The sequence below is a fragment of the Rosa chinensis genome, chromosome 2, assembly GCF_002994745.2.
Source record: "Rosa chinensis cultivar Old Blush chromosome 2, RchiOBHm-V2, whole genome shotgun sequence".
Taxonomy (NCBI): domain Eukaryota; kingdom Viridiplantae; phylum Streptophyta; class Magnoliopsida; order Rosales; family Rosaceae; genus Rosa; species Rosa chinensis.
The window spans coordinates 48,297,907-48,321,705 of NC_037089.1; the positions used below are offsets into that span (position 1 = coordinate 48,297,907).

At 38.0% G+C, this 23,799-nt stretch overlaps 4 protein-coding genes across 31 annotated transcripts; 1 reads left to right on the top strand and 3 right to left on the bottom strand.

The window, feature by feature from the left end:
• Positions 1–342: 342 nt before the first annotated feature.
• On the top strand, positions 343–1,158 carry LOC112184421. Its single transcript, XM_024322679.1, has one exon. It carries the CDS (start codon positions 343–345, stop codon positions 1,156–1,158), a length of 816 nt encoding a protein of 271 aa, XP_024178447.1.
• Positions 1,159–6,280: 5,122 nt separating this feature from the next.
• LOC112187717 lies at positions 6,281–10,092 on the bottom strand. 6 transcript variants are annotated; one of them, XR_002931173.2, is made up of 6 exons: positions 9,884–10,092; positions 7,812–9,283; positions 7,596–7,728; positions 7,417–7,506; positions 7,082–7,238; positions 6,281–6,825 (listed from the first exon to the last, which is right to left on the bottom strand). XR_002931173.2 is itself a non-coding variant. In XM_040515375.1 (3 exons), exons 1-3 carry the CDS (start codon positions 9,031–9,033, stop codon positions 6,722–6,724), a joined length of 309 nt encoding a protein of 102 aa, XP_040371309.1. In that variant the 5' UTR covers positions 9,034–9,444; the 3' UTR covers positions 6,308–6,721. The 6 variants fall into 6 exon arrangements, 1 of the variants encoding a protein (XP_040371309.1); XR_005807256.1 differs by lacking the exon at positions 9,884–10,092 and having other exon boundaries at positions 6,292–6,825; positions 7,812–8,074; positions 8,986–9,444; XR_005807255.1 differs by lacking the exon at positions 9,884–10,092 and having other exon boundaries at positions 6,292–6,825; positions 7,812–8,097; positions 8,986–9,444.
• A 986-nt stretch (positions 10,093–11,078) lies between these two features.
• On the bottom strand, positions 11,079–19,075 carry LOC112184422 (putative disease resistance protein RGA3). Of its 22 annotated transcripts, none has more exons than XM_040514065.1 (12): positions 15,884–19,075; positions 15,220–15,288; positions 14,681–14,858; positions 14,005–14,098; positions 13,704–13,748; positions 13,450–13,565; positions 12,880–13,030; positions 12,661–12,747; positions 12,412–12,496; positions 12,201–12,323; positions 11,877–12,025; positions 11,079–11,608 (listed from the first exon to the last, which is right to left on the bottom strand). In XM_040514065.1, the coding sequence occupies exon 1, from the start codon at positions 18,854–18,856 to the stop codon at positions 15,971–15,973; it is 2,886 nt and encodes a 961-aa protein (XP_040369999.1). In that variant the 5' UTR covers positions 18,857–19,075; the 3' UTR covers positions 11,079–11,608; positions 11,877–12,025; positions 12,201–12,323; positions 12,412–12,496; positions 12,661–12,747; positions 12,880–13,030; positions 13,450–13,565; positions 13,704–13,748; positions 14,005–14,098; positions 14,681–14,858; positions 15,220–15,288; positions 15,884–15,970. The 22 variants fall into 22 exon arrangements, with proteins under 22 accessions (XP_040369999.1, XP_040369993.1, XP_040369998.1 ...); XM_040514059.1 differs by having other exon boundaries at positions 12,880–13,060; XM_040514064.1 differs by having other exon boundaries at positions 13,649–13,748.
• Positions 19,076–19,645: 570 nt separating this feature from the next.
• Positions 19,646–23,121, bottom strand: LOC112187715 (probable serine incorporator). 2 transcript variants are annotated; one of them, XM_024326610.2, is made up of 7 exons: positions 22,979–23,121; positions 22,452–22,681; positions 22,119–22,361; positions 21,765–21,876; positions 21,495–21,669; positions 20,347–20,587; positions 19,646–20,130 (listed from the first exon to the last, which is right to left on the bottom strand). In XM_024326610.2, the coding sequence occupies exons 2-7, from the start codon at positions 22,633–22,635 to the stop codon at positions 19,841–19,843; spliced, it is 1,245 nt and encodes a 414-aa protein (XP_024182378.1). In that variant the 5' UTR covers positions 22,636–22,681; positions 22,979–23,121; the 3' UTR covers positions 19,646–19,840. The 2 variants fall into 2 exon arrangements, with proteins under 2 accessions (XP_024182378.1, XP_040370012.1); XM_040514078.1 differs by having other exon boundaries at positions 22,452–22,693; positions 22,979–23,087.
• Between the last annotated feature and the right edge of the window lie 678 nt (positions 23,122–23,799).

Sequence of the window (23,799 nt, forward strand, 5' to 3'; positions counted from 1 at the left end):
TGTTTTGTGTCGGCATACATGCCAAACAGTCGAATTTCGATGTGATTTCAGCGCCACGTGTCAATCTCTAATTGGTTGTCCAAATTACGGTTGATTCTTTGTTCGCCACGTGTCATATCTTATCTAATGATCATATGAACTCAAACCGTCCATAAATATGGGGTCATTGTCATCCTCATCTCTCACAAATTCACAAACACTTCTCATACCCAAATCACACAAATCTTTCTTTCTTTTCCGTTTTGATTTTGTCAAACCATTTCTGCAATGAATCGTTTGACGAAATGGTTGCAGAAAGATCAAGAAGAGGCCGTCACGAGAAGTCGTCGACGAGCCTTGATGATGTCTGCCGCTGCCTTGCAAATCCAAACTCTGGAAGATGAGGATTCACAATGGGGTGGTTCTTCAGAAGGTCGTACCTATAAGGCGAGGGATCGAGAGTTGATGGATCTTCGACTCAAAGCTCAATACTTCATGGATCCGTGCAGGTATGAACCAAACATATTTCGTAGGCGATATAGAATGCAACCTTGGGTCTTTGACAGGATGATGCGCGACGTGGCCAACTACGACCCATATTTTGTTCAAACAAGAGATGCTTGTGGGAGGCTAAGCTTATCCACTGAACAAAAGCTGACATGCGCCATGGGAATGCTCGCGTATGGCATCACAGCTGATTTCTGCGATGATTACCTAGATATTGCGAAGACCACTACCATTGAGATTTTTGAGCACTTCACAAAAGCAATCAGGAATGTGTACCATGAGACTTACCTCCGCCGACCAACACCGGCAGACTTGCGAAGGCTGCTTGACAAAGCTGAAGAACGTGGATTCCCGGGGATGGTCGGTAGCCTTGATTTTATGCACTGGCAGTGGAAAAATTGTCCCACCGGATGGGCAGGGCAGTATACTAGCTACAGAGGGAAACCGACAATCATCTTAGAGGCGGTGGCCTCCTACGATACTTGGATTTGGCATGCCTTCTTCGGACTTCCAAGTATTAACGTCCTTGGATGTTTACCGTTGTTCAATGCCCAATGCGTTGGTGAAACCCCTGAAGTGAGCTACCAGGTATGTAATAGGCATTATCGTCAGTGTTATTACCTAGTTGATGGCATATACCCTAAGTGGGGGTCATTTGTACAAGCAATCTGAAACCCGAGGTCGCCGCAGACACAACATTTCACAAGGATGCAGGAAGCATACAGAAAAGATGTGGAGAGAGCATTTGGTATTCTCCAAGCTCGTTGGGCAATCATAAGAGGACCAGCTCGTGGGTGGAGTAAGGAGAACCTTCAATACATCATGATGACGTGCATTATCTTGCACAATATGATTGTTGAAGATGAGCGTGATGAAGATGCAGCACAGCCATTTGATCCGGATGATATCCCAACCAGACCAAGGAAAGCGGAGATATATAAGAGACCAGAAATGGACACCGATGTTCATCGCAATCCGCAACAACTAAATCAATTCTTGCTTCGTTATAGGGAGGTTAGATGTCCAGTGATGAATAAAAACCTCCAAGACGATCTAGTCGATCACCTATGGACCATGAAGTTACAAGCTGATCAGAACCAGCAGTGAGGAGTTTTTTTTTTTGTGCTTTCAATGAGTGGTCATGTTGTCATGATAAGTGGTCATGGCCTACTTTAGTTGTGTGCTTTTAATTTGTGTTGTGTGCTTTTACTTTGTATTGTGTGCTTTTACTTTGTATTGTATGCTTTTAATTTGTGTGGTGTGCTTTATTATGAAAATAAAAGTTCAATGTTTTTTTTCGAAGATGATCTACTCAACAAAATAATTTTTATTATCATAAATTAAAACACAAACCATTCAAAGCAACTAACAATACTAATTACATCCAAGATGTCTCGCCAAGTGGATCATAAGTGGTCAAGCTTGTGTTGTCTCCTTCAGGGGGTGTAGGATCTTGAGATTGTTCCGGGATGCTTGAAGTTTCTGCCTCCTTATCAATTATTTGTTGTTGCTTCCTCTCCCAATAACTCATCTTTCTTGGGGTGAAAATTGATGGATCCACCTACATCGTGCGGGCATCCTCAGCGCGTTGCTCAATTAGTTGACCTTCCTCAAATTGTCTTTGCCTTTGTTGGTACTCACGTTCTGTTTGTTCATAACATTTCTGCATTTGAACTAGTAGGCCATCCGCATCCTGCTTATTGCTTTTTTTCTTAGCTAGCTTCTGTGCTTTCTGTCCTTGAGGACGTGCCTTTCTTGATGACGGAAGCTCATCCTCAGTAGTGGGTGTTCCATCGTCATCCAAGTTGACATGATTAGGAACACTAAAGTAGGTGTTATCCACTGATGGCGTTTTCCCAAACTTTTCCGTACTTTTCAAGTATTGCCAACAATGGTCAAACAAAAAATCACAACCTTCCGAGTCGTAGTACATTGATTTAACATTCATGAGCTACATATAATATTAAGTAAATAAAATATTAAAAAATGGCCTTGGCTTAGTATAAATCGATCAATAAACTAAGCAACTAACAATTTTACTTTTAACAACTACATGAGAAATAAAAATATAATCATTATTAAACATATTTCAATATAATTACCTCGTCCTCCATATTTTCGCCACTTCTTCGTTGAAAGTGTTCGACCTTGTTAAGAGCTTGGTGCCACTTCATACATGCCGGACTTATTTTCTTCCAGCGAGCGTGGCAACTAGAATGTGTTCTATCCATGCAACCGGCCGGTTTGTGAGCATTGTACTCCTCCGCCACACGACTCCACAATAACTCCGACTTTTGATCTTTTCCGACGCAACCATCACCCCCAACGGTGATCCAAGCTTGGCAAAGAATAACTTCTTCATTGTGCCTCCAAGAATCTCCTCTTGGAGCCATTTTTTCCAAGACAAAAAAAAAAGGAAGATATATTTAAGAACAAGAAGATGGGTTAATGAATGAGAAATTGTGAAGGAGATGGAAGATATTTGGTGTGAGAAAATAGAAAAGAATGGGTTGGTATTTATAGAATTTCCTATATTTTACTATTCCAACGGATATTTTTTTTTCCCATAATTTTCTGGTATTTTTTTTAATTTTTTTTGGAACAAAAATGAAATAATAACCTTTCATTTAATAAGAGCCATTGATAAGTTTTTTTCCCTCAAATCTGAGCCATCAGATCAAAATAGATCCGTTCAGTGTAAAAAAAAAAAAAAAAAAAGAGCCAACATCAGACCGTCCATTTTCAAACAAAAGCGATCTCAGCCGTGCATTTAGTGATCGTTGGGACACGCAACGGTCAACAACAAACAACATTAGCCTTGCGGGGCCCACTGGAGTAGATCTTCTGCAGTGATATTTCTCTCTCTAGCGCAAGTGGGCGGGTCTTCCTTCAGGGGAGTTCTCCCTTCTGCGCGTGCTGCCCACCCAATCCTTCCAGCGCGTCACTCCGCTTGTTGGGCTGGGGCATCAGAACATGTGGTCCTGTTTCACTGTTCTGAGTTCTGGTCTTGGTTTTGTCTCAAATTTGAGACTCCAAATGAGCCCAAGTCTCATATTAATAGGACCAGATCCACCAAAAATACAAGGTTGGAGAAGCAAAGTCCTATATTTATTTGGCAAAATTTTGGTTTGGCACCCCATGGTTGGAGTTGCCCTAACCTCCTTAAATTTAGACAAATAAAACTTTGATTAAAGAAAAAAAAAATGAAAAGATTACATCAATTCAAAACGTCTATTGCCCCCCAGTAGACATTCAATTTTTCTTTCTTTCTTTCTGTCCCATTACTTAAAAAAAAAAAAAACTGATTTGGGCACCCAGAAAAAGCTCTGGGCACCAGATCATCGTTCTAGTAAGAAGGAGCCTCCGGGCGTCGCTAAATGGAGCTTCAGATGGTCACCGAAGAGGAAGGCGGCGAAGGCGAGGGCCTGAAGAGCGCCCTGGGAGACTCGGAAGTTGCTGTCCTTGAGAAGATTCGTGCAGCAATCGATGAGCGCAGTGACCTCCGGGCTCTGGTGAAGTGAGGCTCTTCCTGGAAGCTTCGAGAAGCTGGTGGAGGCGTTCCACTCCGGCCATGCGCTTCTTGGTGTCTTTGGAGCATGCGAGTTCAAGCACTTCCTCCATCGGGGCTTGATCTGGTGCTGGCCTGTTCAGATCTTGCGAATTCCGGCGTTGGAGTAAGGGCATGTGATTGGTTGCTGCGGTGAGTCAGAAAGTGAGAGAGACTCTGGTGTGGCTAAATTTACAAAAGGGGATCCTCGTCTCCGAGCCTCAAGCTTAGAGCGGGGCTTGCATCCTGGTTTAGATTTTCAGAGAGAGAGAGAGAGAGATGATCGGAGAGAGATGAGAGAGAGAGAGAGAGGGATAGATGTAATTTATTAAGGGCTAAATACTGGTTACTACCCTGTGGTTTAGGTCCAAAATCAATTCAGTCCATGGACTTCTAATTTCATCAAAAACATCCCTGTACTTTCAATTTTGATGTAATAGGTCCAATACATTAATATTTTGTTATGGGTTCAAGTTATAGTTGGATTATTTGTTGAAAAACTATTTATTTTTAATAGTATGACTCACTCGTAAATTGACTAGAGGTGGCCCGCAGACACCACATCATAAAACATAGGTCATATTTGAGCCACATTAACAAGTTAAATAACTCAATTATCGGAAAACTAACAAATTAGACCTATTAGATCAAAATTGAAAGTGCAGGGGTGTTTTTGATGAAATTAGAAGTACAGGGACTGAATTGATTTTGGACCCAAACTATAGGGTAATAATCTATATTTAGCCCATTTATTAATTAGGTCAAGGGTAAAGTTGTTATTTTACTTTAAATCAGGTAAATGAGAATAAAAATCTATTACTAGGGTAAGTGGGATAATTTTGGCTCATTTTAGTGCTTTTGGTTAATGACCCTTTATTGATTTTATTGGACGATGGACATTATAGGAAAATTAGAGAGGTACGTGTAGATAGTAAATTGGTTATTTGTAAAAGTAAGTTTGAAGTCTATTAAGTAGGGAGGTCCAAATGCCAAATTTGGAGGTATGAATAGAAGCTCCCAAATCTAAAAGCCTCAAAATAGATAAAAATTAAATAGAAAATTACATAATTTATACTAGCCCCTTAACATGTGCTCCGCACATGTCAATTAGCTTTTATTTTTTATCTTTTTTAAATTAAAAAAATTACAGGAATTTCTCTCCTAATTTTATGAAACCTTCTCCTTTTTTCATGGGATATGTATTGCAATTTTTGAAATATGATATAGTTTATTGACTATCTTATCCACATATAGAAATAATTTGTTTATTAATATTTGTATAATACGAGGGCATATATTATACTTCAAAAAATTAACCATTCTCTCAAGAATTGACTTAATTATATAAGATGTAATTTGTTAAATAATTTGAATTTAATTGATTGCTTTTCCCAAAAGTTCATTTAAAGTGTGCGACACCTTTCTACTTTGCCAAGCTTCTTGTGACTTTTTTAGGAGAGTTCGCTGCTAAAGGAAAAGTTTTCAGTTCCAGTTTTTGTTTCATCTGGTTTTGTTTAGCTTATTGCACTGAAACTTGCAAACCAACCTGACAAACTAACATACCAGTAGTCTTTATCAAACGGAACCCTTCGCACGATACAATGCATGCGATTCCAAACCAAGAAATAGAGCTGCTGAATGAGTCCCGACTTGAGAATGACCAACGGGATGAGCTACAACAATCAATCTGAGGACTAATTTCGCTTCAGAGGGCTATGTTTCGACGGAGGGGTCTGTTTGAGTCGCTCATTGAACCCAGTACTACTGAAGTCAGCAAACGAAGCTCAGAGCCAGGCCCGGACTTGAGATTTTGAGGCTTGAGGCGAAAAATAAAAATGAGTCTATATTTTTTATAGAAAAAAAAATATTTACAAAAAAAATTTGAAAAAAAAAAATTATTTATATACACTTATTAAAAAAAAAGAATGCAACTTGCCAACTAAACCAAACTTATTATTTAGTTAAAAACATAACATTTTATTAACTTAATAATTTTTTTAAATACCCCCAGAAAAAAAAATTAGGCCCAATGAGACACTGGGCCTGAGACGGCCGACTCATGAGTCTCATGTCAGGTCCGGCTCTGCTCAGAGCTTCCAGCTTCCAGGTCTCCATAGGACCACAGGGGTGAAATAATTTTCCCTGTTGTTTCTTCTAGTATAATGCGACTTTTCCAGCACAGTTTACATTCCAAAGGTCTATAGATACCGTTCTATGTACAATCCGGTCAGTTTTTTTTTTTTTTTCATGAAATACCTCGAGCTTTATCAAGTTATTCAGAAGATATCAGCATGGACAAGTGGGTCAAGCAAGCCTATTTAGGATGTTCTTCATCCAAATCACTACATAATTGAAATACAGACCACGAGAATCTAAGGAACCTAAATAACATCCAATTCAATACATAAATAATGCTCCATAGGAGGAACCAAAGCTTGTGGGTTTGACTTCACATTGACACAAAAGAAGCTACAATCCACAGGAATGACACAAGACACAGGCAGCAACTCTATCTTAGTGATGGCTGGACATGAGTTCTCTCAAAATAGAAGCCTCAAGAGAACACTAAATCACACAGAGGGCTCGCCCAACATTGACAAACTTCGTCTCCTCAGTTCAGATTCACCGCCGTCTCAGAAGCATTGCCGGAGGCATACCACAGAGAACTTTTTAAGGAATATGCAGATGTTACAGGCTTTGCTTTCCTCTTTTAGTCTCCCTCCTGATCAACTGATCTTTTGTCTGCTGTAATTGACTAATTGACATAGGGGTGTTTGCCCGCTTTGCCGCACCTTCACCATGGAAATGGAAAAGAAAAAAGTGAATGATGTGCCTTGCATAGTAAAACAGGATAGCCGATACATGTTGACATATTCCCTTTCAAATTTTTCTGGAGTACCAAGTGTAAAACTGAGGATAATTGTTCAGAAACCAAAAACATATTATTGCAGGACAGTCTAGTTCCAAAGCACATTTTTGTTGGTACTGTGTAGACATAGAAATTGCTCATTTCCAATTATACAATTCACTCCTGCAGTCAAGACTTACCATTGCCAAATGACCTTGAGGGGCTATAAGAGTGATAGAAGATCCAGCACAGATAGCAAAGTAAACCAAAGGAAGAACAGCTTGTGAAATGTTTGTGAAGACCCTTTGCACTCGTAATCCATTGGTTCACTGGTAAGTAACCAAATGCAGCAAAATGCTTTCCACGTAAAACAACAAAAACATCAGTGACACTTTAACAAGATTTATCAAGTTTGAGTTTATGTGCAACCAAGAGCTTTTATGCTAACTATCACAGGATTTAGGGTGGCTACTGATATATGTGAGATAAAAAATTGGATCACTAAAACATAGAGACAATGCTTCATAGTTCATACTTATGATGCTAGAATAATGATGCCCTGGGAACAGGGCAACAAGCCACAAGCAATCTCTTCAAGAACTTTGCCAAATACAAAATAACCTTCCTACAAAAAAAGAGAGAAAAAAAAGTGATGTATATGTATAAATGATGAAGACTAAAGTTCGAATAAATTGAACAGACAAAAGCACCAACCTGTACATGTAAAACCAAGGAAATAATCAACCAACTTCGTCATATGACAGTTCATGGTCAACCCTCACAGAGCTTCACAGAAATGAAGTCAAGATAGTTGAACTGATATCGGCTTCTTGACTAAACTCTAACCCTGGTGGAACAAGCCAAAAGAGATAAAAGAGATCCATTTTGATTGCTGATCTCCAAGTTTATCATATGTCAAAAGTTAATTACCTGAGTTCAGGGAAGAGCCACATCAACCAGTCAATGGCTGGTGGAAAAAGTTTCCTTGATGATATTATCATTGCCTGACCCTTCTCCTCCAAAAGCTTTTATGCTAAACTATCACAGTTCTGGATTTAGGATGGCTACTGATATATGTGAGATAAAAAAAACTGGATCACCAAAACATAGACACAATGCTTCATACTTATGATGCCAGAATAGTGATGTCCTGGGAACAGGGCAACAAGCCACAAGCAATCTCTTCAAGACCTCTGCCAAATACAAAATAACCTTCCTATAAAAAAAGAGAGAAAAAGAAGTGATGTTTTCTTATTGCGCATTAGGCTACCTAGAGTCTTTGCAGCAAGTGGGAAACCTTTGCATAATTTGACAATATAATTAGCAACAACTTCAAACATTCCAGACTCGTTTCTTTCCCTATCAGTGAATGCAATGTGATAGAACAATGACTGACAATTTTCTTCACTTAAACTCCTTCAAATGGATCATGGGATCGACTGCTCCCATCATGATAGCAACCTCCTCATTTTGTGATGTCACCAATATTATACTGCCTATATCTCCGTTAAATAAAGATCTGCTTAATTGTTTCCACCCAGTAAGATTTGGATTCCACACATGATCTAAAACAAGGAGGAATTTCTTTTCCTCAAACAATTGATGTATGCATTGTAGAAGAGTTTGCAACTCAGTTGAATTTGGGGTACTAGTACTACCAAGACCTTCAATGATGGCTTTGGCAACTTTGATCTCACCAAGAGGGTCTGAGACAGAGACCCGTACTCTCTTGTCAAAATGAGCCTTGACCTTTTCATCATTATAGACTAGTTTGGAAAGAGTTGTCTTTCCAATTCCTCACATCCCTATCATAGGGATCATAAGGGGACCCTAAGTTCATGACAATTGCAGTCAACAACTTATGTAGTAAAATATTCTTTTCGTAATCTCGACCAAATACTATATCAACAGGGGAAGAAAGTTTTGGTTCAAGTTGTTCCAAGTCTCTTTTCAGGTTTTGAAAGCTATAATTTTGTTTTTGACTAGCAATCAAAATGAACTCCTCATTTAGTTCTTTTATCCTGACAGCAATATCCATACGGCGATGAACTACTCGATTGACTTGGCCAAAAGAGAAGCAAGAGGAAGGAATGGAGAAACATACCTTCTTGGCAACAATGCCATCTTCACCTCCATTTTCTTGTTTCTCCATTCGTCTTTTTGAACTTCAGTGTTCTCATCTTACACATCCATCTCATAGCAAAGGTGTGTAAGATCATTCAGCCAAAGCCTCACAGTGTCCTCCTTCAGTTGTCTGCTCTCAACATCCTCAAGCACAGCTTGAACAGCTTCAAGATTGCGGGTGATGTTTGCAGCTTCTGTGTCAACACCGATGACTGGTCTCAGCTCTCTTTCAACATTATCAAGGGTGATGGAAGCCAAACGCTGCAGGGGAATGTCAACTGTATAGAGCTTCAGCCATGTTCTTAATGCAATCAAATTTGATAACAGAATTAGAGTGAGCAGAGAAAAGGGAGAATTGAAGTATGAAATGCAGAATGGGGCTCACTATGGTCTTTGCTGTACCACTTTATATAGTGACTTGATTATCTTAGGCCCTTCAAGTGGGGTATTTGCCTGGTGTATTTTGTCATAATGCACATCTGGCTTGATATATACGTTCAAGGCTTCAACTACCTAACTCCATAATTTGTTTAATAATATAGCTGACCAACAAAAAACAATGCACTTAACCTAACAGATAATTTGTATCATCAAGAATAATGCACCCGTTGAAGTATATATAAATCCGATGAATATGGTTGGCAGCCGGCCAGTGATAATTTATTAAACTCATGCGCGTTTCAGTTTCCCCAGTTAGCACAACCAATCTATATTTTCAACTTTTTTTCTATCATTTTAATTAATGGATAGATGATGAACTCATTACCAACAGGCTTCTCCTGAGCCATCTTTTCTTGGTAGTGTTCATACATGAAAATTGTTAACTTCAATTTAAAAACAAGCAAAAGCGCCTACAGATTTGATCTGACAAGACTTACCCGCACCAAATGAACTTGGGGAGAGGAGCTGTAAGCAGCAGCATCCTTGACAGCAGAATAAAGAAACTAATGCTTCCAGTATTTATCTGTATGACATGCAGAGCTCAGGGAACTTCAAAATGATAGAATAAAGCCACTAGTGTACTTTTTAATAAATATACAACGATCCAGGCCTCATAGATATCAATGTCACAATGTGCATAAACAGGGTCCAGTGGCGGAGTTAGGATTTCATACCAAAAGGGGTGCGAAATCCCTTTTTTTTTTTTTTTCCATTAGTCATAATACTCCTGAAGTTCCCAAATTTTTGAGCTAAACAGCTCAAACCAAGCAAAATCCCAATGACACAATGTTGATAGGAAAATGAAAGCAGAAGCAGAAACAAAATAAAATTAGCATTTTTGTAGAGAAACGTATTATGTTAATTAGACCAGATGAAGCACCAATAGAAACCAGAGAGAGAAGAGAAAGGTATCAAAATCAATTTGATACCGAGAAATAATTAGAAAACCAACAAGAAAGAAAACAGAGCAGTAGAGCTCCTTGTTGCAAAAGTAGAATTAAAGAAAAAACAAAACTGAAGAAGTCAACTGTTAAAACATGATAGACATGTAAAGTAATGAAACAAACTAAAGAGTGAGGGTCTGCAGCTGCGCGTACTCTGCAGCCATACTAGCTCCACCCCTGACTGGGTCGATAACATGATTTACTCCATGCAAATCTAAAATTGGAGGTTGCTAGAAGCAAAGAAAAAGGTTATATTTGCACCTGCATAAGCTGTTTTGAACACCGAACCCAATATAACCAAAGGTGAAAGGCGGACAGATGACGCTCTCATATTCCAGATCTCCATAGGACTACAAGGTTGGAAGAATATCCCGGATGTAACATTTTTTTCCAGTACAATTTGGATCAATAAGTCAAGAAAAAGTGAAAAACCATTGTTTTCATTTTTTCCTGAAATACCTCAAACTTTATAAGTTATTCAGAAGATATGTAAACCAAGCAACTTCAGTAGAAAGTTAAAAGCAATATATTATGGAACTTTAAACTAACTGCTAATCTAAGTTTAACAAAAGTCAAAAGTTGCCAGTTTGATGTTGCAAATTCAAACCCAACAATATTAGAGAGGAAAATAAAGTATATATGATGCAACATTTCCAGTACAACTTGGATCAATAAGTAAAGAAAAAGCCTTTTCATTTTTTCATGAAATACCTCAAACTTTATTAAGTTATTCATAAGATGTACAACAGAAATAATCAGCCTGGACCGGTGGGTGGTCAAGCAAATCAATCAGGATGCTCTTCATCCACATCACAAAATCATCTATTTACAAAGCATTTGATGACCTAAGCAAATAATTAATGGTTCACAGGCTGAACCAACGCAGAAATCTTCTGCTTTGATTAATTCCACAGCAAACTACAGACTATGAGATGAGACGTACCCAGCAACTTTGTCTAATTTTATGTCTAATTGACTGATACCCGGGTTCATAATTTCCTCTGTAGGAACACAACAGATGCCTCAAGAGAAGAGATCAGTTTACTCATAAAGGAGTCTGGCTGAGCAACTTTGGTTTTCTGCAGTTTGAGGTTTACCACCATACAAGAGTGAGATAGGCATAAAAAGAATTCCCAAACGAAGATGTAGCTTTGCTTTCCAATTTAGTTTCACCTCTACTCATGTATTGTGCAATTGCTGTATAGGTTTTCAGCACCACTACAAAGGACAGATTTCAAAGATCAACTCGGTGTCTTGCATAGAAAAGCAGGATAGTTGTTCAATGTTAACATATTCCCTTTCAAAAGTTTCTTGAGCAAAAGAAAATTGAGAACAAATTGTTTTTCGAAAGAAAACCAAAAAATATTATAGGTAAGTTTATTTTCAAAGCATTTTTTTTTCTTGGTAGCCTGTAGAGTGTAGACTTGCAAATTTTTCATCTCCTATTAAACAAGATAAAAGTTTTACACGTTTGGTCAAGACTTACCATCACCAAGTGAACTTTGGGGATAGAAGAGCAGAGGAGGATCCGGTAGGGACAGCAAGATAAATCACAGAAAGAACAGCTTTCAAATGTCTCTGAAGATCATTGTACATTCACTCAGTTCAGTGGAAAGTGCTGGTGCAGAAAATTTACTGTCCATGTAAAACAATAGAACATCAGCGACACAACAATTAGTGGAACCAAGAAGCTTTAACCATTAAGTAGTTCGACTGTCAAAAGAAATGGAAATAATGTTCTAGCTGAATTTATTAGGATGGACTCTGACAGATTTAAGATCATCACAATAATGAGACCATTTGTTCTTACTTTCTAGACGGCATAACAGAACAGTCTTGGGTACTAGCCACAAACAATATCATCACAATCCTGATGATGAATGATGTAAGTATCAATTTCACCACTATTTAGTCGCCTTAAATATTTTCCTTCCTACAAAAGGAGAAAAAGAGAGTGACATAGCCGTACAAGTATACATGATGAGGGCAAGTTGAACCAGTTTAACTGACAAAAGCGCAACCTAGGTACAAATATATAACCAACGAAACAATCTGGTGTCGAACTTCCTCGCGTGACGGCTCATGATCACAAACTCCCATAGCTTCCTGAAATACATTTGATTTAAGTCCAGACACTAGAAGATATGCCTTGTCTGCTTTACTAGGCAACGACCTTAGTACATTCAACGGACCCAGAAAGTTAAAAGCAATATATATGGAGCTTTGAACTAACTGCTAATCTTCAAGTTTTACATATGTCAGGAGTTTACCTTTCAATGTTTACAAGCCATTTAGGGTCATCCCCAGTGTTTCCATGGAATGGAATTCAGGGACACATCCACTCTTAATTAACTTCTCTTTATACCTCGAAAAGATCAAGTCATTAAGATAATAATGTATGTGCCAAAGTTATAATTGCGCAAACTAGCAAGCAATCGAATAATCAAGCCCCTCCAAAAGATTACAAAGGTCCAATAATGAGAATCTACCTGAGATACGTGAAGCAAAATGCCTTGCTCTAGTAAGAACCTCATCAATCCATCAATGTGTGCAGAGTTTTCTTGATGGTGCATTCTCATTGTTAGATAAACCTCGGACTTAAAATGCTGTTTTGCAGGTGGTTCAATTTCTCTAGCTGGACTACAGTTGAATGATCTTATGATGACATCCCTTGAAATTGATTGGATTGTAATAGAAAAATGCAAATGACTTCAGTTTGACATGGATAAGAATATACTAATATTTGCTATTGATCAAGCATGTACAGTTGAAATTACCAATGTTTGCAATTGCAAAATCTTAAATGCTTATCTCTAACTATCTGTTTTTTGTTTCCTCACTGTCTAACAATGCATAGAGTATTCGAAAGTCAACAATCTTAATATAATATAATAAGCGGTTGTTTATATAGAGGAATATGAATGAAGAAATAGACTTGAATACATCTTCAGAAGATAAGTCACTTGCAATTTCAAATTTAACTCGCAAAATGTACTTCCAAACCAATTCTTGCCATAATTACTAACCAAAAAACTAAAGTTATGATCAGTGCAGCTTACCAAAGCATATATCCAGTCGTCAGCTTGAAAATCCCAATGCCATTGTAAATGCTTTTAGATTAAATCTCAGCAGTACACTACGAGATAGTGTGAAGAATTCCTCTGTAGTCTATAAGCTGTATTAAATGAAGACAGTCAGTTCCAAACTACCCAAAGGGGGACTGGAAATTTTATTCAATACAGCACAAAGAGTACTGACGGTTGGGGATCATCTCGTCAGTGGACTCCAATCATCAGAACTAAAAAGACCTGACCTCCCTATTCCCTCCACATAAGAGTTTGCTTGCAAGCCTTCCTTTCTGCATTTCCATAACCAAATATTATCATTTTCTTGCATTTAACTATCAATCTCATCTCAAGCAATCAACTTAATTTGTTAATAGCTTTAAACAAAAGAGAAACTTAACCACTACATACTTGCAAAATTTTACCATTCATAGAACCTCTTTTCTGAATTTCAAGTATTTCAAGTGAATGGATGAAAAAATTAGATGTTGGAAAAGGAACTATATCATTCAATTTCCTATTCTTAGAATCACACTGCCCTCTACTTACCCAAATCTTGAAGAAATAAAGCTACAGAGTACAGACATTTCCACTGGATAGAGGGCTGGGTTCCAGCATCAGAAGAAGCCTTAGATCTTCAACCCTGCTAGATATTGGGGAAAGATCAAGGACTCAGCCTGAAGCTATGTTAAAAAAAAAAAAAAAAAAAAAAAAACCACATGTTTATGATAGAAGATATGCATCCCTAGAATATATAAACTGAAAGTAACTAATTAGCTAGACAAATAAAGTTCCATATTTTGTAATTTGAAAAGTACTTAAAAAGATCTAATTCATTAACTTGTCCCAACGGATAAGCTGTGTCATCAAGAGTAATGCACCCAATGAAATATATATATATATATATATATATATATTTACGATAGAATATGGCTAGCAGGCGTGTTTCAGTTGCCCCAGTTAGCATAATCATGCATTACTCTGCATTTTTAATTGATGGACGAGGGTTCCAACAGTCTTCTCATGAGCTCTATTTTCTTGGTAGTAATTAGTTTCTTGAGCAAAAGAACATTGAGGAAAAACTGTTTTGAATTAAATGGAAAACCAAAGTTCTTGTAGGTGAGTTTAATTTCAAAGCACATATTCCCTGGCAGCATGTAGACGTGCAAATTTCTCATCTCCAATTAAACAAGTCAAAAGTTCTACAAGTTTCGTCAAGACTTACCAAGTGAACTTGGGGGATAGAAGAGAGGAAGAGGATCCGGCAAGGACAGAGAAATAAACCACAGAAAGAACTGATTGTAAGGACCTGATTGTAAACTACTTGATATATCAACCATCAGCTTGAAATTCCAATGCCATTGTAAATGCTTTTAGCTTGCTGTGGGAGCCAAAGTAATTTCCTGTACAATAGATACATTGTCAGCTAATTGAAGATGGTCAGTTCCAAACAAATATAGTTCCATAAGCAGATATGCATCCCTAACATTTAGTAACTAACTAACTAGACAAATATAGTTCCATATTTTGTAATTTGAAAAGTACATAGGAAGCTCCTCTGCATTAAGCTCATCATGTTACAATAAGAGCTGTACAACAATGAGCTGTACACTAGGCCTATTATCTTGGCAAAATCTCTGCTTGTTCCAAGAGATTTGGAAAAAGAGGCCCAACTGTTTGACATAATTGTAAATGAAAAATTACACCAGCTGAAGTAAAAAATCGAAAGTCATTACAACCTTGAGGCATTACATTAAGGAGTACCTGAGGATGGGGGCATTCGGTCTTAGGGAATCCAGCCATTACAACTTGGAGGCTTGACCCTCATAATCCCTGCAAAGAGGTTTGCTTTCAATCTCAATGCAAAATATCAAAGCAAGTTAAATTGAATAAAAAAAAAAAAAGAATCACAGAATTGCAGATGACCATTGCTGCTAGTTAATGTATGATTAAGTCTTTAGTAAGTCCATAGATGCCTAGCAAGTAGCAAAAATACTACCCTCTCACTCCAACAGAACAATTTCATGTTTTCCAGTTTCAATGAATCAGAAATTGGATACCAAATAGTATATGCAAGTAAACAAACAATCCCCTTATTTAACCCCCTGCTTTAGTGATGCAAACATATATTGATGGAATTAAGTTTATAGGATATTTGAATCAATTGCTCATTATACGGTCCAAAGCAGATTCTGAAACTTTGAAATCCAAACCAACTTGAATTCTTTTTTATTCCAAAATGCAGAAATTGCGAAAAATGCAGAAAATTCTACTCAAAACACGATTCAGAAGACTGGGTTGACGACTAATTCGTCAAATAAAAAAATAGGTGATTATGATTATATTATTGGATATCCCTTGAGAAAAAACCATACGATACGATTCATATATATATAAAGTTAATGGAAACATTGAATTGAAATCTTACTTTTAGAAGACAAGACCACTCAACAACTCGCCGCCTGAAATCGCCACAGCTTGCCATCAACCAACCACTTTGATGTCTGGCCTGAAATCAGAATTTCCTCACTCGGATGTCTGGGACGTGAGAAATCTTGGCCCACTCCTCACTTGTTTTGTCCCGGACTTTATCACCCAGAATTGGAGAATCAAAGACGATCACACCCTGTAGTAGTGGTGTCTTGCGCAGGAAGTCGGGCAACGTACCAAGTTTGTCGCAGCAATTAATTTCCAAGCAAGATAGGGAGGGCATTATGGTAATATTATTCTGGGGAGGGACTCCTTCCCATTCTTCCCACTCATCCATCCTAACGAACCGGAGGCTTTTCAATTTGGGGAATAAAATAAGAGAAGACGAGGAGGAGGAGGATGATTGTAATTCTCTTTCTTCAATTCCCAATAACTCCACTCCCACCTTTTTCACTTTCCACATCCCCCCAAATTCAAGTGATTCAAGCGACGGCAATCTCCCAAATGGACCCGAAAGCAGCTCACAATTACCAAATAACCCAAGCACAAGCCTTGTCAGATTATGTAAAGACAAGATCCAATCAGGACACAGAGAAGTAGCCAGCTGGCAGTTCCAGATGCTCAATGATTCCAAATCTCCATGTGGTTGCAGCCCATTCAGTACTTCTCTATCATTTTGGCCCCTCCCTTCTTCTCTCCTGTACTTTCCACATCCATTGCGACATAAGAAATCTAGATCCAGATGAAGGAGATGTTTCTCACTCAAACATGCCTTTACACCCTCACTCGCATCTTCCACAGACTCCAACTGTGCAATGTAAAGACTCCCTTCAAGTTGCTTCAAGTTTTTCAAATCTTGCAACTTCAACGTCCCTTCTTTGTCCTCACCCGTATAACCATTTAGATGAAACACATCTAGCTTTTGCAGACCGGTTAACCTCCCTATCCCTTTTGATTTTAGACGACAGCACCGATCGACATAAAGATGCTTTAACTTGGTTAGCTTTCTCATTGCCTCTTCATCGGGAAATTTGACAAGTTCACTGCAGTCGACAAGCCGCAACGTTTGCAGATTGTATAAATCACCTAAACTGTCGGGCAATTCCTTCAGTTCATGGTTTTGAGACAAGTCCAGATATCTCAAATGTATCAATCCACCAATCTCCTTTGGAACTTCTAAAATCGAGTTTTCACTCAACTTCAAAGTCCTAAGACTTTTTGATTGCGAAATCAACTCTACGCCAATGCTAGTAAGTTTCGATTCAAAAGCTGTGAGAGTGCGCAAACTCTTACAGTTGAGAGAAGAAACAGGAAATGTACCCTCGTGTGCAAACATTAAAGACAAATGACGGACCTCATCACCCGGTAACTCCATTCTCTCATTAGCACCCTTGACCGCCATACTAAAGCATTCATCCTTGGTTAAATATTGCACAAAGTCATGCACGATGTCGTGCATTTTACAACTTTTAATGTTCCCCTCAAAATCTTCCTCAAAATCTTGAAAGAATGACCGCGTTACTAAGTTCTCAAAACACCATTGACCTACTGTTGTCTTTTCTTTATTTCCCCCTTTGACTTCAAGATAATTTTGTGACATCCACAATTCAATCAACTTATCCTTAACAATCACATGATCTTTAGGAAATGTAGCACAATACAAAATGCAACGTTTGGACAATGGTTTCAAATCATAGTAACTTAGTAATAATGGTTGGAAAACTTCATTTTCAACCACTTCTATTTCCCATATCTTACTATTCAAAACATCTACCCATTGTTGCAGTGTCTTCTTACACCGCATTAGACTACCCAAAGTCTTAGCAGCAAGAGGCAAGCCTTTGCACCTCCGTACAATTTGATTACCAATATCTTCAAACTTTTTAGACTCTTTTCTCTCACCATCAAAAAATGCAATGTGATAGAACAATGACCGACAAGTTTTTTCACCTAACTCCTTTATATCGATTGTGTGGTCACTAGTTGTTCCCATTGCACTAGCAACCTGAGCTATTCGCGTGGTAATCAAAATCCTACTCCCTGAGGCACCACACTGTAATGTGGTCAGGAATGGATCCCACTTTGTATGGTTCGAGTCCCAGACATCATCTAGGACAAGGAGGAACTTCTTGCCCTCAATTTCTGACTCTATATGTCGAAAAAAAGTTTCTAACTCATTTGAATTTGGGACATAACTTACATTAAGACCCTCAAGGATGGCTTTGGCAACCGCAATTTGTACAAAGGGTTCTGAGACACAAACCCATATTCTTGTATGAAAACAATTCTTTACATCTACATCATTATAGGCTAGTTTGGCAAGAGTTGTTTTGCCTATCCCCCCCATACCTACAATAGATATGACAAGAGGCTTCTTCCTTTCTTCACTATGCTCACTCACTAACTGGCTTACTAGTTTATTCCTTTCATCGTCTCTGCCAAATGTCTCAGATTCATCGACACCTGAAACACTTTTAATTCGTTCAGGTTGCTCAAATTCAATTTCATTTTGACGAAATTTATATTGTTTTCGCTGTTCATGAATCAAAGCTAACCTCCCATTCAACTCTTTTACCCTCCCAGCAATGTCATGACGAGAAATTATCTGAGCGACTTGGCCAGTACAAAGACAACGGAAGGGAATAGAGAAACATACCTTCTTCTTAGGTACAATAGCACTGTCACCTTGGTTCTCGATTTGTTGTTTCAGGATTTCAGTGCTCCACTCATCCACCACATCGTCTATCTCGTAGGACACTTCTTTCAGATTGCTGAGCCAGCGTCTCACGCTGTTCTCCTTGACTTGCCTCCTCTCTGCATCCGCGAGCACAGCTTGAATAGCTTCGAGGTTGAGGGTAAGAGTTGCTACTTCCTTTTCGACATTCACAACAAGTTTCACATGTTGTTCCACATGTTGGAAGGTGAAGGAACCCAACTGCTCTACAAGGAAGGACACAAGTGCTTCAGCCATTGTGGTGTTTAGAAATGGATTGACAGAGGAAAACGAAAATAGGAAAGGAGAAAATGAACTAGTTCCAAGTAGGAAGGTTTTCTGGTGTATACACAAAAGGGCAAATGACACGATTAGGAAATCAAGATGATGTGGTGGTGGTAATATAGCTACTCCCCAAAACCAGCTTTATATAATGTGCTTTGAAGAATTCTTGGTGAACAATTTAAGCACCATTTTTCTGTACACAAGCGGTTAACCATTAACAAGCAAGGAACTTTTGAATGCTTGGGGAGAACATTATTCTTTGTTTTTAACCTTTTTCTCTTCACTTTATTCCTTACTTGTTAGCAACCAAATGGATATGAAGATTGCTAGATAAACTCCATGCAATCTCCTTCTCAAGAACCCCACTTGGTCATTATGCTTTACTACATCTTAAGCTTCCCCATGGAGTTTCAATTTCGATGTTGGTTTATTCTGTGCATGGTTAGAGCTAAATATAAGATCAGAAGATTATAGGGGAGTGTTTCTCCTACCAATGCCAACGAGTGTAACTTGCCTAAATCGATCAATACAACGGAAAGGAAGAGTTCGTCTGGATTGAATAGACTTGTCCATGCTAAGCATTTAAATCAATTTTTTTTTCCTGGTTTGTAATGTCTTTTGCTTAGCATGAGTTTCAAACACCCGAAAGAGAATTCTTTATTCCATCCAAGAAAAACCCTACTTCCATATAGCAAACAAATCAACAAATTGCGACTCCATCCAAGATCAGGTTTAACTTTATTTCTCAGTAAACCCAGCAACTTCAAGCAGAATATATCAAATGGGCAAATTTGGTTGTTCCAAAAGTCGACACAAATCATTTTATTTACAGAGCACAAAGTTATCTTTTTTTAGGATCGCAGAGGCATACACATTACAAACAATAAGCATGCTCGATCGGGCATTGATCGTGAGCAAAGTTTTTTTTCTTATCTCTAAGTTGGTAGTGGCAGGATTTTAAAATTCCCTCTCAGGGAACAGAATAGGAGCCAAAAGGGACCAGATGTAGAGACCTGCAGTTGCCCAACTAGTCATGACCCTCACCCAGACGGACGGCCACCCCACGTCAATCAACTTCCCACTCTCCCCAACTGAGGTTGACCACCCTGTCAGAAGCATTGCCGAGTACATACTTGCAAGTGAGAAGATGATGTGGAAGAAGGCATATGAATACGACACAGACTTGGATTTCTCATTTTCTTCATGTTCTTCTGGCTTATCCAATGGGAGCAGTGGTTTTCCAGCACCTTCACCAAGCAATTGGTTTTCAACAAAAAAATTAATTAATTCTTTGCACATAAAAAACTTGATATAGCCTTTCACTGTTAGTAAACAAACATCGAGGACACTTGTTCAAAAAATTAAAACCTCAGTTGTAAATCAGTTTTGATGCACACTTTTCTCCTAAAAGTAGAGCAACTTCATAAAAGCCAAGAGTTTTGAAGGTTCTGTCAAAGAATTACCTGCACGAGGTGAACTAGGCGGGGACAGAAGAGTAGTGGAAGATCCAGCACGCACAGCAGAATAAACCACAGATAGAACAGTGGTAAGCAGACCTAAGGTAAGAGTCCCAGTGGAAACAGCTTTAGAATGCTTGTGAAGACCATTGCACTCATAGTCCCTCGGCTCACTAGCAAGTGCACTGTAGCAGAGGTATGTACAGTACACAGATATAACTGACGCGGGTAAAATGCTGCCACTTACCTGCATAACATAAAATAATGACTAAGAAATCCTGAAGGTCATTACATTAACAATGAATTTGCACATCTCTACATACAATAGCCAGGAATGCACTGATTTATCATGATATGAAAATCTGTGTGACCTGTTTACCGGAAAAATAATTTTCTATGCAACCAGAAAGCTAAGCAACATAATACTCTTACAAGTTACAAGTAGTGTTTTGGATTTATGATGGACTCATATCCTGAGATAAAATAAATGATTAAACCAACTCAATGTAAAACTGGTCCATTCATATTGTCTTTGTTTTTTTTTTTTTTGGCCAGCAGTTAGTTTTATGTGATCTAAAGAGCATGACCCACTGTCTTCAAAAAGGAATGCAAATAAATTATATCATTTGGATTTTAACTAATTAAAACTTAAAATGTGAATATTCTAACAAACCAAAACAAAGTCTCCTCCTGATCACTCCATCTATGTTAGCTTTCTTTCTACTCATTCTAGGGACTAAATTTATTGTTTCTGTGTGCCAAAACAAAGTCTCCTCCTGATCACTCCATCTATGTTAGCTTTCTTTCTACTCATTCTAGGGACTAAATTTATTGTTTCTGTGTGTCTATTAACAATGGTTTATCCTTATAAAACATAAAAAGGGCTTCTCTTAATTTAAGTGGGCTAGAAATTAGGAATCTATATTAGTGATTATGATTTACTAAAACAATATAGAAGGTTACAGACACAGTGATAGAAGAAACAATTTGTTGAATAATGACCATATCTATCAACCTTGCTGCAACTTATATTCTCTATCTATTTTTATTTATTTTCCCTAGCGGATCGTTGTATGCCTGTATAGCAAAATTACTTTTCCTTTCTTTATAACTCCTTATCATTGACTACAATATAACATGATTCAGAAACTTACAGTAGGATGCAGTGCCACTATAAGAAACACGAAGACGAATATCAGAGTCATGACAATAAAGAAGGTGTTCAGCCCGCAGTCATGTCCAGATGGCGTGAACAAATGGAAAAGAAGTCCAGAGAAAACGAACGTCGCCAGATAACAAACTAGAGAAACAACAAAAAGAGCAACATACCTATATAAATGATAAAGATAGAATTAAAATCAGTAGATGAAAGTACAAATCTGAAAGTGTATATACACGATACTTATGGAAATAAATAAGCTAACCAGAACTGCTCATCATATCCAACCCATTTGTCATTCCATCCATGGACAAAATCCAACAGAAGCACAACTTGTACGAGAAGAAAGAATCCTGAGCCAAACTTTGCAATTGTCTCTGCAAAAGTGACATAATTGTCAATATTAGCCAAACAATTCAAATAATCAATGTTCAAACAACAAATTGCATGTAAATTCAAGAATTAGGTGCATTGTAAAGACACTTGTCGTCTGTTCAACATATAAGAGCTCATCTGATAAGAGAGGGGGAGGGAAATTGTACAAATCCCAGTGTGCATTGACCCCTTAAACAATGCAATTCATTATGTTTGAAAGAAGAAGATTAAAAAAGGTGATTACCATAGAAACTAATAATCCCATTTGGTATGAAAAACAATGAGAAGATCACCAAAAGAAACCAGCAAGTAACTTTCATCATCCATCCACCATGGTGGATACTATCACGGGGATCCTTTTGACTCTTCACACCGATCATCACAACTGACAGGATGGTGAAGAACAGAAAGTTTCCCAAGCTAACACGAAGCACAGCCTCGGTTTCAAACCACTCCCTGTCAGGTATCTGATGAAAATGATTAATCCCTGCATCAATAATAACCAACACCACCACATCAATTTTCACGTCCGCACACATAAACTTCTTATAAACACAATATCTTCCGAGTTGCTTACAAGGTATCTTTTCCAGTAGAGGCGGCGCGACGTCGCGGAGAATCCATGAAGCAATGAGAGAAAACGCAAAGAGGAAACAGTATGCAATCCTCGCAGAGCGGCGGCTAATACTAGAAACCGCCGACTGGCACAAATTGCAGGCACAGCCGGCACAACACGACGCAAGGCACGAAGCTGCCCACATCTTCTTCTTCTTCTTCTTCTTCCTTCACCCACCGATTTCAAAATACCTAATTATTAAACTGACCACCAATTAAAATTTTATCATATTAAGCAGCAAAAAAATTAAAATTAGAAACCTCATCTTCATCAATTCATCAATCAAACAATTGACATATCCTAGGCTCAAGAATTGACAAAAAAGAATCTATATAGCAAAAAATTGGGTTACATAGAAAGCGACTGATACAAAACCCTAACCTCAAGAAAACCGAGAATTAAATTGATCGAGTACAGATTAAAGCGTTTGTGGATTTGATCGTGAAATTGGAATTACGTAAGGATCAAAGTCGAGGTGCGGTGTTTACCTTATGGAAATTGGAGGAGAGCGAAGAATGAAGAGTCGGCGATGATTGTTAAAGAGTAAAGGCGAGGGGGATAAAGAAGCTACGAAGACTTTCGCTTTTGGGTCGGATTCGGATTTGTCCACCGTCTTAATTGACTGTCTCTCGGGCCGAAGCAAGTATTCGGGTCGGGTTATGAAGGATTTAGCAAGTACTTGAAGGCTAAATTAGTAGACTCCTAATGTGAACAGTAATCGGAATAACACCATCTCCAACATTATGTTGACAATTTTACTCTAGAAGAACTAGTTACTCAAATATTTCATCAGATCATAAAGTGACATGTAGACTCTAGAAGAACTAGTTACTCAAATATTTCATCAGATCATAAAGTGACATGTAGACAAAAAAAGGATGAAGACTTATAACTTTTGTTTTAGGTATTTATGATTAGTTGAGAAAATCTTATATAGGACAGGCGTGTCACGTAACTGGTATGCTCAATCAATCAGTCTCATGCAAGGGGGATAGTGGGGATGTTGGGTGTTTCACTTTAATAAAAGAAGAGTAATTTCGTAATACAATTAATAGATGGAGAAACATGATTAGCTATTCGTACCAACCACTTGACACGCCTGTCTTTTCTCTGATTCATGAGCTGAATATAATTAATGAATTTATTAAGAGTTAAATTTAATTTTACTTTAACAACTTCATTAGAGTCGAATTTTGTTTCGAAAACTTTTACAGTTAAAAGTTAAATTTAGTTGCTTTATTAGAGATGCTCAACGGACAAAAATATAATATTTTTTTTTTATGAAGAAAAAAAACATTCCAAATAAGAT

Coding starts and splice junctions, on each gene's coding strand:
- LOC112184422 (XM_040514069.1), bottom strand. CDS start 18,856: ATGGCTGAAGCACTTGTGTCCTTCCTTGTAGAGCAGTTGGGTTCCTTC.
- LOC112184421 (XM_024322679.1), top strand. CDS start 343: ATGTCTGCCGCTGCCTTGCAAATCCAAACTCTGGAAGATGAGGATTCA.
- LOC112187715 (XM_024326610.2), bottom strand. CDS start 22,635: ATGTGGGCAGCTTCGTGCCTTGCGTCGTGTTGTGCCGGCTGTGCCTGC. Junction 21,877..22,118: donor TGGGATTATTAGTTTCTATG/GTAATCACCTTT, acceptor TCACTTTTGCAG/AGACAATTGCAAAGTTTGGC. Junction 20,131..20,346: donor GCCTAGTTCACCTCGTGCAG/GTAATTCTTTGA, acceptor TGCTTGGTGAAG/GTGCTGGAAAACCACTGCTC.
- LOC112187717 (XM_040515375.1), bottom strand. CDS start 9,033: ATGGAGAAACAAGAAAATGGAGGTGAAGATGGCATTGTTGCCAAGAAG. Junction 7,239..8,985: donor ATGGCATTGTTGCCAAGAAG/GTATGTTTCTCC, acceptor TTACGTGGAAAG/CATTTTGCTGCATTTGGTTA. Junction 6,826..7,081: donor CTCAAGGTCATTTGGCAATG/GTAAGTCTTGAC, acceptor TCCATGGTGAAG/GTGCGGCAAAGCGGGCAAAC.